General features: G+C 45.7%; 1 protein-coding gene across 1 annotated transcript in view; it reads right to left on the bottom strand.

The window, feature by feature from the left end:
• Positions 1-806: 806 nt before the first annotated feature.
• Positions 807-16,802, bottom strand: part of BOP1 (BOP1 ribosomal biogenesis factor) — an 87,669-nt gene continuing 71,673 nt past the window's right edge. Inside the window, exons 12-16 of the mRNA XM_058830041.1 lie at positions 14,068-14,248; positions 11,909-12,197; positions 11,746-11,830; positions 5,621-5,728; positions 807-1,061 (exon numbers count right to left, since the gene is read on the bottom strand). Coding sequence (XP_058686024.1) covers positions 908-1,061; positions 5,621-5,728; positions 11,746-11,830; positions 11,909-12,197; positions 14,068-14,248 — 817 coding nt within the window. The 3' untranslated portion in view covers positions 807-907. The remainder of the gene's footprint in view (positions 1,062-5,620; positions 5,729-11,745; positions 11,831-11,908; positions 12,198-14,067; positions 14,249-16,802) is intronic.

The raw sequence follows: 16,802 nt of genomic DNA on the forward strand, positions 1-16,802 counted from the left end.
TTGGATCCTGGTGGGATCTCAGGTTTAGGGAATATTAGGACAAGATTTGGGATATTTCATGAAGCAGAAATGAGAATTTTGAGGAATTCAAGACACCAAAACCCCAAAATCTGATCCAAAAAAATCCTTTATTGAGTTCCAGGAGCTCCATTGGGGCCGGATCCCTGCGGATCCCGGTGGATCCCGGTGGGATCTCAGGTTTAGGGAATGTCTGGATGGGATTTTGGGACATTGGGGAACGGAAAAATGGGAATTTTGAGGAATTACAGACACAAAACCCCCAAAATCTGATCCATAAAAATCCTTTATTGAGCTCCATGAATTCCACCGGCTCCGGATCCCGTCGGATCCCGTCGGATCCCGGTGGATCCCGCTGGGATCTCAGGTTTAGGGAATATTAGGACAAGATTTGGGATATTTCATGAAGCAGAAATGGGAATTTTAAGGAATTCAAGACACCAAAACTTGGAAATGTCTCCATAAAAATCCTTTATTGAGCTCCATGAATTCCACCGGGGCCGGATCCCGTCGGATCCCGGTGGATCCCGTTGGGATCTCAGGTGTAGGGAATGTCTGGATGGGATTGGGGATATTTAAGGATGGAGAAATGGGAATTTTGAGGAATTACAGACACAAAACCCCAAAATCTGATCCATAAAAATCCTTTATTGAGCTCCATGAATTCCACCGGGTCCGGATCCCTGCGGATCCCGTCGGATCCCGGTGGGATCTCAAGTTTAGGGAATGTCCGGATGGGATTTTGGGATGTGGGAATGGGAATTTTGAGGAATTAAAGAGACAAAACCCCAAAATCTGATCCATAAAAATCCTTTATTGAGCTCCCTGAGCTGCACCAGGTCCAGATCCCGGTGGATCCCGGTGGATCCCGGTGGATCCCGCTGGGATCTCAGCTGTAGAGGCGCACGGTGCCGTCGGCGCCGGCCGAGAAGATCCAGGGCTGTCGCGGGTGGAAAACGACGTCGAGCACGGCCAGGCCCAGCGTGGGGACGTGGCCACGAAGAACCTTCAGCGGCACCAGCAGAGCGTTCTGCAGCAGGTCACTGGCACACACGGGGTTAATTAATTAATTGGGGTTAATTAACAGGGAAATGGCAATTAAAAATTGAAATTAAAAATGAAAAATGAAAAAATAAAAATAAAATATATATATAAAATTATAAAGGTAAATGTGAATGTCAATAAGAGCGTTCTGCAGCAGGTCACTGGCACACAAAGGGTTAATTAATTGGGGTTAATTAACAGGAAAGTGGAAATTAAAATTATAAATATAAATATAAATAAAAATAAAAATAAAAATATCAATATCAATATCAATATGAATATCAATAAAAGCGTTCTGGAGCAGGTTACTGGCACACAAAGGGTTAATTAATTGGGGTTAATTAACAGGAAAGTGGAAATTAAAATTATAAATATAAATATAAATAAATAAAAATAAAAATATCAATATCAATATCAATATCAATAAGAGCGTTCTGCAGCAGGTCACTGGCACACAAGGGGTTAATTAATTGGGGTTAATTAACAGGGAAATGGCAATTAAAAATAGTTATTAAAAAATTAAAAAAAAATATATATATATAAAAAAATAAATATAAATGTGGATTACAATTATAAATATAAATATCAATAAGAGCGTTCTGCAGCAGGTCACTGGCACACACGGGGTTAATTAAACAAGGGTTAATTAATAGGGAAATGGCAATTAAAAATAGTTATTAAAAAATTTAAAAATAAATTATATATATATATATATATAAAAACATAAATATAAATGTAGATTATAAATATCAATATCAATGAGAGCGTTCTGCAGCAGGTCACTGGCACACAAGGGGTTAATTAATTGGGGTTAATTAACAGGAAAATGGAAATTAAAATTATAAATATAAATATAAATAAATAAAAATAAAAATAAAAATATCAATATAAATATCAATATCAAGGTCAATAAGAGCGTTCTGCAGCAGGTCACTGGCACACACAGGGTTAATTAAACAAGGGTTAATTAACAGGGAAATGGCAATTGAAAATAGTTATTAAAAAATTAAAAAAAAAATAATTATATATATATATTAAAAAAACAAATATAAACGTAGATTATAATTATAAATATCAATATCAATAAGACCGTTCTGCAGCAGGTCACTGGCACACAGGGGGTTAATTAATTGGGGTTAATTAACAGGAAAAGGGCAATTAAAAACAGAAATTAAAAATCAAGAAATAAAAATAAAAAATAAAATACATATAAAAATAAAAATAAAAATAAAAATGTCAATAAGAGCGTTCTGCAGCAGGTCACTGGCACACAAAAGGTTAATTAAAATCGGATTAATTAATAGGGAAATGACAATTAAAAATATAAACATAAATAAATAAAAATAAAAATGTAAATAAGAGCGTTCTGCAGCAGGTCACTGGCACACAAGGGGTTAATTAATTGGGGTTAATTAACAGGGACATGGAAATTAAAAATTAAAAATTAAAAATAAATATATATATAAAAATAAAAATAAAAATAAAAATAAAAATATCAATAAGAGCGTTCTGCAGCAGGTCACTGGCACACAAGGGGTTAATTAAACAAGGGTTAATTAACAGGGAAATGGAAATTAAAAATTAAAAATTAAAAACTAAAAATAAATATATATATATAAAAAAAAAAAAATGTAAATAAGAGCGTTCTGCAGCAGGTCACTGGCACACAGGGGGTTAATTAAAATCGGGTTAATTAACAGGGAAATGGTAATTAAAAATAGAAATTAAAAATTAAGAAATAAAAATAAAAAATAATATATAAAAATAAAAATAAAAATAAAAATAAAAATGTAAATAAGAGCGTTCTGCAGCAGGTCACTGGCACACGAAGGGTTAATTAAACACAGGTTAATTAACAGGAAAGGGGAAATTAAAAATAAAAATTAAGAATTAAAAAATAAAAAATATAAAAATAAAAATAATAAAAATAAAAATAAGAGCCTTATGCAGCAGGTCACTGGCACACACGGGGTTAATTAATTGGGGTTAATTAACAGGAAAGTGGAAATTAAAATATAAAAATGAAAGTAAATATAAATATAAATATAAATATAAATATAAATAGAAATAGAAATAGAAATAAATAGAAATATAATTAGAGTGTTCTGCAGCAGGTCACTGGCACACAGGGGGTTAATTAATTGAGATTAATTACAATAAAAGCGGAAATGAATCCCAGAAATCCCGGAATTCCCATAAATAAATCCCAGGAATAAATTCCGGAATTCCCAGCACTAAACCCCATAAATCCCAGGAATAAATCCCGGAATTCCCAGAATTCCCATAAATAAATCCTGGAATTCTCAGCACTAAACCCCATAAATAAATCAAAAAAACCCCGGAATTCCCATAAACAAACCCCAGGAATAAATCCCAGGAATCCCAGAATTCCCAGGAATAAATCCCATAAATCCCGGAATTCCCACGAATAAACCCCAGGAATAAATCCCAGAAATCCCGGAATTTCCACAAATTAATCCCAGGAATAAATCCCGGAATTCCTAGCACTAAACCCCATAAATCCCAGGAATAAATCCCGTAAATCCAGAAATTCCCACAAATAAATCCCAGAATTCCCACAAATAAACCCCAGGAATAAATCCCAGAATTCCCAGAATTCCCAGGAATAAATATCGGAATTCCCATAAATAAACCCCAGGAATAAATCCCAGAAATCTCAGCATTCCCATAAATAAATCCTGGAATTCCCAGCACTAAACCCCATAAATAAATCCAAAAAACCCCGGAATTCCCATCAATAAATCCCAGGAATAAATCCCTGGAATCCCAAAATTTCCACAAATAAACCCCAGGAATAAATCCCAGGAACAAATCCAAAAAATCCCGGAATTCCCAGGAATAAATCCCAGAATTCCCAGTACTAAACCCCAGGAATAAATCCCAGAAATCCCGGAATTCCCAGGAATAATTCCCACTAATAAATCCCACCAATAAATCCCAGAAGTCCCATAAATAAATCCCAGAAATCCCAGAATTCCCAGGAATAAATCCCAGGAATAAATCCCAGGAATAAATCCCAGAATTCCCATAAATAAACCCCAGGAATAAATCCCAGAAATCCCAAAATTCCCACAAATTAATCCCAGGAATAAATCCCAGAAATCCCAGAATTCCCATCAATAAATCCCAGGAATAAATCAAATAAATCCTGGAATTCCCAGGAATAAACCCCAGGAATAAATCCAAAAAATCCTGGAAATCCCACAAATAAATCCCAGGAATAAATCCCAGAAATTCCCACAAATAAATCGCAGAATTCCCAGAATTCCCACAAATAAACCCCAGGAATAAATCCCCAAAATCCCAGAATTCCCACAAATAAACCCCAGGAATAAATCCCGGAATTCCCGGAACTAAACTCCAGGAATAAATCCCCAAAATCCCAGAATTCCCACAAATAAATCCCAGGAATAAATCCCAGAATTCCCACAAATAAATCCCAGGAATAAATCCCAGAATTCCCACAAATAAATCCCAGGAATAAATCCCAGAATTCCCACAAATAAATCCCAGGAATAAATCCCAGGAATCCCAAAACCCCCATAAATAAATCCCAGGAATAAATCCCGTAAATCCCAGAATTCCCATCAATAAACCCCAGGAATAAATCCCAGAAATCCCAAAATTCCCACAAATTAATCCCAGGAATAAATCCCAGAAATCCCATCAATAAATCCCAGGAATAAATCCCAGAAATCCCAGAATTCCCAGGAATAAATCCCAGGAATAAATCCCATAAATCCCGGAATTCCCAGGAATAAATCCCAGGAATAAATCCCAGAAATCCCGGAATTCCCAGGAATAAATCCCAGGAATAAATCCCAGAAATCCCAAAATTCCCATAAATAAATCCCAGGAATAAATCCCAGAAATCCCAGAATTCCCACAAATAAATCACGGGAATAAATCCCATAAATCCCAGAATTCCCACAAATAAATCCCAGGAATAAATCCCGTAAATCCCAGAATTCCCACAAATTAATCCCAGGAATAAATCCCAGAAATCCCAAAATTCCCATAAATAAATCCCAGGAATAAATCCCATAAATCCCAGAATTCCCACAAATAAATCCCACGAATAAATCCCAGAAATCCCGGGAATAAATCCCATAAATCCCAAGAATAAATTCCAGGAATAAATCCCGTAAATCCCGGAATTCCCATAAATAAATCCCAGGAATAAATCCCGTAAATCCTGGAATTCCCAGGAATAAACCCCAGGAATAAATCCCGTAAATCCCAAGAATAAATTCCGGGAATAAATCCCGTAAATCCCGGAATTCCCAGGAATAAATCCCATAAATCCCAAGAATAAATTCCAGGAATAAATCCTGTAAATCCCAGAATTCCCAGGAATAAACCCCAGGAATAAATCCCACAAATCCCAGAATTCCCAGGAATAAATCCCAGGAATAAATCCCGGAATTCCCAGAATTCCCAGGAATAAATCCCAGGAATAAATCCCATAAATCCCAGAATTCCCAGGAATAATTCCCGGGATTGCCGTGCTGGGAATTCCGGGAATTCCGTGCCGTACTTGTAGACCATTCCGTGGCAGACGATGACGGAGCCGTCGTCGGAGGCGGAAGCGAAGAGCGGATAGCGGCTGTGGAACGCCACCGAGCGCAGGGCGCGGCTGTGGTGCCTGGAAAAACGGGAAAAGAGCCGGAAAAACCGGATCAGGGAACCGGAAAATGGGAAAAAACAGGATGAGAGAGCTGGAAAATGGGAAAAACACCCAGAAAAATAGGATCAGGGAGTGGGAAAATGGGAAAAATGCCCGGAAAAATGGGGAAAACAGCCGGAAAAATGGGATCAGGGAGCGGGAAAATGGGAAAAATGCCCGGAAAAATGGGATCAGGGAGCAGGAAAACGGGAAAAGAGACCAGGAAAATGGGATCAGGGAGCAGGAAAACGGGAAAAGAGACCAGGAAAATGGGATCAGGGAGTGGGAAAATGGGAAAAAATAGGATGAGTGAGCCGGAAAATGGGAAAAACACCTGGAAAAACAGGATCAGGGAGACAGAAAATGGGAAAAATGCCCAGAAAAATGGGAAAAACAGCCGGAAAAACGGGATCAGGGAGTGGGAAAACGGGAAAAAGGACTGGGAAAACGGGATCAGGGAGCCGGAAAATGGGAAAAACGGGATCAGGGAGTGGGAAAACGGGAAAAAGGACTGGGAAAACGGGATCAGGGAGCCGGAAAATGGGAAAAACACCCAGAAAAATGGGATCAGGGAGTGGGAAAATGGGAAAAAAACCCGGAAAAACGGGATCAGAGAGGTGGAAAATGGGAAAAGAGACTGGAAAAACGGGATCAGGGAGCCGGAAAATGGGAAAAATGCCCGGAAAAATGGGAAAAACACCCAGAAAAATGGGATCAGGGAGTGGGAAAATGGGGAAAAACGGGATGAGGGAGCCGGAAAACGGGAAAAGAGACCGGGAAAATGGGATCAGGGAGCCGGAAAATGGGAAAAACACCCAGAAAAACGGGATCAGGGAGTGGGAAAATGGGAAAAGAGACCAGGAAAACGGGATCAGGGAGTGGGAAAATGGGAAAAAATGGGATGAGGGAGCCGGAAAATGGGAAAAACACCTGGAAAAACGGGATCAGGGAGCCGGAAAATGGGAAAAATGCCCAGAAAAATGGGAAAAACACCTGGAAAAATGGGATCAGGGAGCAGGAAAACGGGAAAAGGCAGCGGAAAAACGGGATCAGGGAGCCGGAAAATGGGAAAAATGCCCGGAAAAATGGGATCAGGGAGTGGGAAAACGGGAAAAAATGGGATGAGGGAGCTGGAAAATGGGAAAAGGGACTGGGAAAAGGTGGAAAAGGGACCAGGAAAACGGAATAAGGGCATGGAAAACTGGGATGAGGGAGCAGGAGAGCAGGAAAAAGGCATGGAAAACCAGGAAAAACGCCTGGGAAAACGGGATGAGGGACCCATAAAATGGGAAAATGGCCGGAAAAATGGGATAAGGGCTGGAAAATGGGATGAGGGACCAGGAAAAATGGGATGAGGGACCAGGAAAAATGGGATAAGGGCTGGAAAATGGGATGAGGGACCAGGAAAAATGGGATGAGGGACTGGGAAAATGGGATAAGAGGACGGGAAAATTCCTGGGACTAGGAAAAGTGGGAATTGGCTAGAAAAACGGGAAAAAGGCATGGAAAAATGGGATGGAGGACCTGGAAAGTGGGATAAGAGCCTGGGAAAATTGGGATAATGGGCTGGGAAAAATGGGGATAACACCCAGGAAAACACGGGATAAGAAGCCGGAATAATTCAGGATAAGAACCCGGGAAAACTTGGGATAACAACCCGAAAAGTTTGGGATAACAACACAGAAAAATCCGGGAAAACAACCCAGGAAAATCCGGGATAAGATCCCAGGAAGGTTTGGGATAATCCAGGATAACAACCCAGGAAAAGCCGGGATAACAGCCCAGAAAAATCCGGGACAACAACCTGGAAAAATCCAGGATAACAACCCAGGAAAATCTGGGATAATCCAGGATAACAGCCCAGAAAAATCCTGGATAACAACCCAGGAAAACCCGGGATAACAACCTGGGAAAATCTGGGATAACAACCTGGGAAAATCTGGGACAATCCAGGATAACAACCCAGAAAAATTTGGGATAACAACCCGGAAAAATCCGGGATAATAACCCAGAAAAATCCGGGATAATCCGGGATAACAACCCAGGAAAATCTGGGATAAGAACCCAAGAAATTCCAGGATAACAACCCAGAAAAACCCAGGATAACAACCTGGAAAAACCTGGGATAATTTGGGATAAGAACCTGGAAAAACCCGGATAACAACCCAGGAAAATCCGTGACAACAACCCAGGAAAATCTGGGATAACAACCTGGAAAATCGGGGAAAATCCGGGATAACAACCCAGAAAATTCCAGGATAACAACCTAGAAAAACCTGGGATAACAACCTGGAAAAATACGGGATAATTTGGGATAAGAACCTGGGAAAAGCTGGGATAACAACCCAGGAAAATCCGTGACAACAACCCAGGAAAATCCAGGATAAGAACCCGGAAAAATCCGGAATAATTTGGGATAAGAACCCAGGAAAATCAGGGATAACAACCTGGAAAATCAGGGAAAATCTGGGATAACAACCCAGAAAATTCCAGGATAACAACCTAGAAAAACCTGGGATAACAACCTGGAAAAATCCGGGATAATTTGGGATAAGAACCTGGGAAAAGCTGGGATAACAACCCAGGAAAATCCGTGACAACAACCCAGGAAAATCCGGGATAAGAACCCGGGAAAATCCGGGATAATCCGGGATAACAGCCCAGGAAATTCCAGGATAAGAACCCAGGAAAATCCGGGATAATCTGGGATACGAACCCAGGAAAATCTGGGATAATTTGTGATAACAACCCAGGAAAACCGGGGATAGCAACCCAGAAAAATCCAGGAAAATCTGGGATAACAACCCGGAAAAATCTGGGATAACAGCCCAGAAAAATCTGGGATAATCTGGGATAACAACCCAGGAAAATCTGGGATAAGAACCCACGAAAATCCGGGAAAACCCGGGATAACAACCTGGAAAAACCCGGCATAAGAACCTGGAAAATCTGGGATAATTTGGGATAACAACCCAGGAAAACCCGGGATAACAACCGGGAAAATCCGGGATATCAACCGGGAAAATCTGGGATAACAACCTGGAAAATCAGGGAAAATCTGGGATAACAACCCAGAAAATTCCAGGATAACAACCTAGAAAAACCTGGGATAACAACCTGGAAAAATCCGGGATAATTTGGGATAAGAACCTGGGAAAAGCTGGGATAAGAACCCAGGAAAATCCGTGACAACAACCCAGGAAAATCCGGGATAAGAACCCAGAAAAATCCGGGATAAGAACCCAGAAAAATCCGGGATAATCTGGGATAACAACCCAGGAAAATCCCGGATAAGAACCCAGGAAAACCCAGGATAATCTGGGATAACAGCCCAAGAAAATCCGGGATAAGAACCCAGGAAAGTTTGGGATAACAACTGGGAAAATTTGGGATAATCTGGGATAACAACCCGGGAAAATCCAGGATAACAACCTGGGAAAATCCGGGATAATGACCCAGAAAAATCCAGGATAAGAACCCAGGAAAATCCAGGATAATCTGGGATACGAACCCAGGAAAATCTGGGATAATTTGTGATAACAACCCAGGAAAACCGGGGATAACAACTCAGAAAAATCCAGGAAAATCTGGGATAACAACCCAGAAAAATCCAGGATAACAGCCCAGAAAAATCTGGGATAATCTGGGATAACAACCCAGGAAAATCTGGGATAAGAACCCACGAAAATCCGGGAAAATCCAGGATAACAACCTGGAAAAACCCGGCATAAGAACCTGGAAAATCTGGGATAATTTGGGATAACAACCCAGGAAAACCCGGGATAACAACCGGGAAAATCCGGGATATCAACCGGGAAAATCCAGGGTAACAACCCAGGAAAATCTGGGATAACAACCTGGAAAATCGGGGAAAATCTGGGATAACAACCCAAAAAATTCCAGGATAACAACCTAGAAAAACCTGGGATAACAACCTGGAAAAATCCGGGATAATTTGGGATAAGAACCTGGGAAAAGCTGGGATAAGAACCCAGGAAAATCCGTGACAACAACCCAGGAAAATCCGGGATAAGAACCCAGAAAAATCCGGGATAAGAACCCAGAAAAATCCGGGATAATCTGGGATAACAACCCAGGAAAATCCCGGATAAGAACCCAGGAAAACCCAGGATAATCTGGGATAACAGCCCAAGAAAATCCGGGATAAGAACCCAGGAAAGTTTGGGATAACAACTGGGAAAATTTGGGATAATCTGGGATAACAACCCGGGAAAATCCAGGATAACAACCTGGGAAAATCCGGGATAATGACCCAGAAAAATCCAGGATAAGAACCCAGGAAAATCCAGGATAATCTGGGATACGAACCCAGGAAAATCTGGGATAATTTGTGATAACAACCCAGGAAAACCGGGGATAACAACTCAGAAAAATCCAGGAAAATCTGGGATAACAACCCAGAAAAATCCAGGATAACAGCCCAGAAAAATCTGGGATAATCTGGGATAACAACCCAGGAAAATCTGGGATAAGAACCCACGAAAATCCGGGAAAATCCAGGATAACAACCTGGAAAAACCCGGCATAAGAACCTGGAAAATCTGGGATAATTTGGGATAACAACCCAGGAAAACCCGGGATAACAACCGGGAAAATCCGGGATATCAACCGGGAAAATCCAGGGTAACAACCCAGGAAAATCTGGGATAACAACCTGGAAAATCGGGGAAAATCTGGGATAACAACCCAAAAAATTCCAGGATAACAACCTAGAAAAACCTGGGATAACAACCTGGAAAAATCCGGGATAATTTGGGATAAGAACCTGGGAAAAGCTGGGATAAGAACCCAGGAAAATCCATGACAACAACCCAGGAAAATCCGGGATAAGAACCCAGAAAAATCCGGGATAATCCGGGATAACAACCCAAGAAAATCCGGGATAAGAACCCAGGAAAGTTTGGGATAACAACTGGGAAAATTTGGGATAATCCGGGATAACAACCTGGGAAAATCCAGGATAATTTGTGATAACAGCCCAGGAAAATCCAGGATAACAACCCGGGAAAATCCAGGATAATCCGGGATAAGAACCCAGGAAAATACAGGATAAAAACCCGGGAAAATCTGGGATAATTTGGGATAACAACCCAGAAAAATCCGGGATAATCTGGGCTAACAACCTGGGAAAATCCGGGATAATTTGTGATAACAGCCCAGGAAAATCCGGAATAACAACCCAGGAAAATCCAGGATAATCTGGGATAACAACCCAGAAAAATCCGGGATAATTTGGGATAACAACCCAGGAAAATCCGGGATAATTTGGGATAAGAACCCAGGAAAATCCGGGATAATTCGGGATAAGAACCTGGAAAATCTGGGATAATTTGGGATAACAACCCAGTAAAATCCGTGACAACAACCCAGGAAAATCCGGGATAACAACCCAGGAAAACCCGGGATAATAACCCAGAAAAATCCGGGATAATTTGGGATAACAACCCAGGAAAATCCGGGATAATTTGTGATAACAGCCCAGGAAAATCTGGGATAACGACCCAGGAAAATCCAGGATAACAACCCGGGAAAATCCGGGATAATCCGGGATAATGACCCAGAAAAATCCAGGATAAGAACCCAGGAAAATCCGGGATAATCTGGGATACGAACCCAGGAAAATCTGGGATAATTTGTGATAACAACCCAGGAAAACCGGGGATAGCAACCCAGAAAAATCCAGGAAAATCTGGGATAACAACCCGGAAAAATCTGGGATAACAGCCCAGAAAAATCCAGGAAAATCTGGGATAACAACCCAGAAAAATCCAGGAAAATCTGGGATAATTTGGGATAAGAACCTGGAAAATCCGGGATAATTTGGGATAACAACCCGGGAAAATCCGGGATAATTTGTGATAACAGCCCAGGAAAATCCGGAATAACAACCCAGGAAAATCCGGGATAATTTGGGATAAGAACCTGGAAAATCCGGGATAATCTGGGATAAGAACCTGGAAAATGGTGGCTCTCACCTCAGCGTCCTGTAGGGCCTGGTGGACAGATCCAGATCGAACCAGAGCAATTTGCTGTCGTAGCTGCCGCAGATGACGTTATCCCCTGGGAATAGAAAGCGGGAATCAGCGATCCCGCCGGATTCCCGATCCCGTTCCCGGCGGATCCCGGCGGATCCCGCACCTGCGGGGTGCAGGGCCATGCTGGAGATCCACTGGCAGCCGCTCTGCAGTTTCTTGGTGAGCTCCTGGCGCAGGAGGTTGTAGATCCGCACGGATCTCTGGGAAGCCACCAGGAAGTAGGGCCGGAGCGGATGGAATCGCACGCACTGGATCCGGCCGGGATTCTTCCGGAAGGGATCCTGGCTCCGGCGCCGGCTGCTCTGGTGGATCAGCACCTGGCGCCCGCCCGGATTGCGCTGAACCGAGGCCCAGTAATCGCCCTTGGGGTGCCAGGTCACCTGTGTCACCGGCTGGGGATCCAGAACGGGATCCGGTGAGATCCTGAGCCTCTGGATCATCATCATCCTCATCATCATCCTCATTCCCGATCCCATTCCCGATCCCATTCCCGCGTTCCCCATTGATCCCCAGTAATCGCCCTTGGGGTGCCAGGTCACCTGTGTCACCGGCTGGGGATCCAGAACGGGATTGGGAATGGGATCCAGTGAGATCCTGAGCCTCTGCATCATCATCATCATCATCATCATCCTCATCCTCATCCCTGATCCCATTCCTGATCCCGATCCTGATCCCGTTCCCGTGTTCCCCACTGATCCCCAGTAATCGCCCTTGGGGTGCCAGGTCACCTGCGGCACCGGCTGGGGATCCAGAATGGGATTGGGAATGGGATCCGGTGAGATCCTGAACCTCTGGATCATCATCATCATCATCCTCATCCTCATCCCCATCCCTGATCCCAATCCCATTCCCGATCCCATTCCCGTGTTCCCCATGGATCCCCAGTAATCGCCCTTGGGGTGCCAGGTCACCTGCAGCACCGGCTGGGGATCCAGAACGGGATCCGGTGAGATCCTGAGCCTCTGCATCATCATCATCATCATCATCCTCATCCTCATCCCTGATCCCTCATCCCTGATCCCAATCCCGATCCCATTCCCGCGTTCCCCACGGATCCCCAGTAATCGCCCTTGGGGTGCCAGGTCACCTGCGTCACCGGCTGCGGATCCAGAACGGGATTGGGAATGGGATCCAGTGAGATCCTGAGCCTCTGGATCATCATCCTCATCATCCTCATCCTCATCCTCATCCTCATCCCTGATCCCAATCCCAATCCCATCCCTGATCCCATTCCCAATCCCAATCCCACTGATCCCCAGGAATGGCCCTTGGGGTGCCAGGTCACCTGCGGCACCGGCTGGGGATCCAGAATGGGATCGGGAATGGGATCGGGAATGGGATCAGGAATGGGATCGGGAATGGGATCCGGTGAGATCCCGAGCCTCTGGATCATCATCCTCATCCCCGTCCCTGATCCCATTCCTGATCCTGTCCCTGATCCCAATCCCATTCCCGATCCCACTGATCCCCATTAATCCTGGGAATGCCGATCCCACCCCAAATCCTGGGAATTCCGACTGTCCCTGTGAACCCCAAGAATTCCAAACCCCCCCAAATCCCAATCCCACCCAATTCCCAGGAATTCCGACACCCCCCCAAATCCTGGGAATTCCAAATCCCCCCAAATCCCAATCCCACCCAATTCCCAGGAATTCTGATCTCACCCAATTCCCGGGAATTCTGACCCCTCCCCAAATCCCGGGAATTCCGACACCCCCCCCCAAATCCTGGGAATTCTGACCCCTCCCCAAATCCCGGGAATTCCGATCCCACCTGAACCCCGGGAATTCCAAATCCCCCCCAAATCCTGGGAATTCTGACCGTCCCTGAATCCCAGGAATTCCAAATCCCCGCAAATCCTTATCCCACCTAATTCCTGGGAATTCTGATCCCACCCAATTCCCAGGAATTCCAACCCCTCCCCAAATCCTGGGAATTCTGACCCCACCCCTAAATCCCGGGAATTACAAATCCCCCCAAATCCTGGGAATTCCGACACCCCCCCCAAATCCTGGGAATTCCGACACCCCCCCAAATCCTGGGAATTCTGACCCCTCCCCAAATCCCGGGAATTCCGATCCCACCTGAACCCCGGGAATTCCAAATCCCCCCAAATCTCGATCCCACCCCAAATCCCGGGAATTCCGACCCCTCCCCAAATCCCAGGAATTCCCAACGCCCCCCAAATCCCGGGAATGTTGATCCCACTCAAATCCCGGGAATTCCGACCGCCCTGAATCCCGGGAATTCTCCGGCTCCCACCTTTCCGTGGGGCAGCCGCAGGCGGATCCCCTTGGAGCGCTCCTCGGGGCCGGCCGGGATCCAGGGGATCGGCTGGATCCGCTCCTCCTCCGGAGATTCCCAGGAATCCAGCAGCTGATCCGTGGCCGCCACCAGCAGCCGATCGCCCAGGCCCGGATTCAGCAGGAGAGCCTCCTCATCCCTAGGGAGCGGGAATTCCGGGATTGGGATTGGGAATTCTGGGATTGGGAATCTGGGATCAGGAGGGATCCGGGATCAGGGGAGCCTCCTCATCCCTAGGGATCGGGAATTCCGGGATTGGGATCGGGAATTCTGGGATTGGGATCGGGAATCTGGGATCAGGAGAGCCTCCTCATCCCTAGGGATCGGGAATTCCGGGATTGGGATTGGGAAATCCGGGATTGGGATCGGGAATTCCGGGGTTGGGATCAGGAATTCTGGGATTGGGATTGGGAATCTGGGATCAGGAGGGATCCGGGATCAGGGGAGCCTCCTCATCCCTAGGGAGCCGGAATTCCGGGATTGGGATCGGGAATTCCGGGATTGGGATTGGGAATCTGGGATCAGGGGGGATCTGGGACCAGGGGAGCCTGCTCGTCCCTAGGGATCGGGAATTCCGGGATTGGGATTGGGAAATCCGGGATTGGGATTGGGAATCGGATCAGGAGAGCCTCCTCATCCCTAGGGAGCGGGAATTCCGGGATTGGGATCGGGAAATCCGGGATCAGGGGGGATCTGGGATCAGGAGAGCCTCCTCATCCCTAGGGATCGGGAATTCCGGGATTGGGATCGGGAAATCTGGGATTGGGATTGGGAATCTGGGATCAGGGGAGCCTCCTCGTCCCTAGGGATCGGGAATTCCGGGATTGGGATCGGGAATTCCGGGATTGGGAATTCTGGGATTGGGATTGGGAATCTGGGATCAGGGGAGCCTCCTCATCCCTAGGGATCGGGAATTCCGGGATTGGGATTGGGAATTCTGGGATTGGGAATCTGGGATCAGGGGAGTCTGCTCATCCCTAGGGATCGGGAATTCCGGGATTGGGATCAGGAAATCCGGGATTCGGATCAGGAATTCTGGGATTGGGAATCTGGGATCAGGAGAGCCTACTCATCCCTAGGGATCAGGAATTCCGGGATTGGGATCGGGAAATCCAGGATCAGGGGGGATCTGGGATCAGGAGAGCCTCCTCGTCCCTAGGGATCAGGAATTCCGGGATTGGGATTGGGAAATCCAGGATCAGGGGGGATCTGGGATCAGGGGAGCCTCCTCGTCCCTAGGGATCAGGAATTCCGGGATTGGGATCGGGAATTCTGGGATTGGGATCGGAAATCTGGGATCAGGGGAGCCTGCTCGTCCCTAGGGATCAGGAATTCCGGGATTGGGATCGGGAATTCTGGGATTGGGAATCTGGGATCAGGAGAGCCTGCTCGTCCCTAGGGAGCGGGAATTCCGGGATTGGGAATTCTGGCATTGGGAATCGGATCAGGAGAGCCTCCTCATCCCTAGGGATCGGGAATTCCGGGATTGGGATGGGAAATCTGGGATCAGGGGGGATCTGGGATCAGGGAAGCCTCCTCATCCCTAGGGATCAGGAATTCCGGGATTGGGATCGGGAAATCCAGGATCAGGGGGGATCTGGGATCAGGGGAGCCTCCTCATCCCTAGGAATCAGGAATTCCGGGATTGGGATCGGGAATTCTGGGATTGGGATTGGGAATCTGGGATCAGGGGAGCCTCCTCATCCCTAGGGATTGGGAATTCTGGGATTGGGAATTCTGGGATTAGGATGGGGAATCTGGGATCAGGGGAGCCTGCTCGTCTCTAGGAATCGGGAATTCCGGGATTGGGATCAGGAATCTGGGATCAGGGGGGATCCGGGATCAGGGGAGCCTCCTCGTCCCTAGGGAGCGGGAATTCCAGGAATGGGATTGGGAACTCTGGGATTGGGATCGGGAATCTGGGATCAGGGGAGCCTGCTCGTCCCTAGGGAGCCGGAATTCCGGGATTGGGATTGCAAAATCCAGGATTGGGATCGGAAATCTGGGATCAGGGGGGATCTGGCATCAGGGGAGCCTGCTCATCCCTAGGGATCCAGAAATCCAGGATTGGGAAATCCAGGATTGGGAGAGCCTGCTTGTCCCTAGGGATTGGGAAATCCGGGATTGGGATTGGGAAATCCAGGATTGGGGGGAAATCCGGGATTGGGAAATCCGGGATCGGGGATCCAGGATCAGAAAAAAATTCAGGATCCATTCCACGAATGGATTTGAATCCAGGGGCGTATTCGGATCCAGGACTGGATTTGGATTCAGGGGCGGATTCAGATCCAGGGACGGATCCCACCATCCCAAGGACGGATTGGGATCCAGAGATGGATTCGGATCCAGGGACGGATTTGACCATCCAGGGATGGATTTTGATCCAAGGATGGATTTGGATCCAGGAATGGATTCGGATCCAGGGATGGATTGGGATCCAGGGATGGATCCAACCATTCCCAAGAACAGGTTTGGATCCAGGAAACGATTCAGATCCAGGGACGGATTTGGATCCAGGGACGGATTCGGATCCAGGGACAAATTTGGATCCAGGAACAGATTTGGCCATTCCAGGATGGATTTGGATTCAGGAACGGATCCCATCATTCCCAAGGATGGATTGGGATCCAGGAATGGATTGGGATCCAGGAATGGATTCAGATCCAGGAATGGATTGGGATCCAGGAATGGAT

The sequence above is a fragment of the Poecile atricapillus genome, chromosome 2 (genome assembly GCF_030490865.1).
Source record: "Poecile atricapillus isolate bPoeAtr1 chromosome 2, bPoeAtr1.hap1, whole genome shotgun sequence".
NCBI lineage: Eukaryota > Metazoa > Chordata > Aves > Passeriformes > Paridae > Poecile > Poecile atricapillus.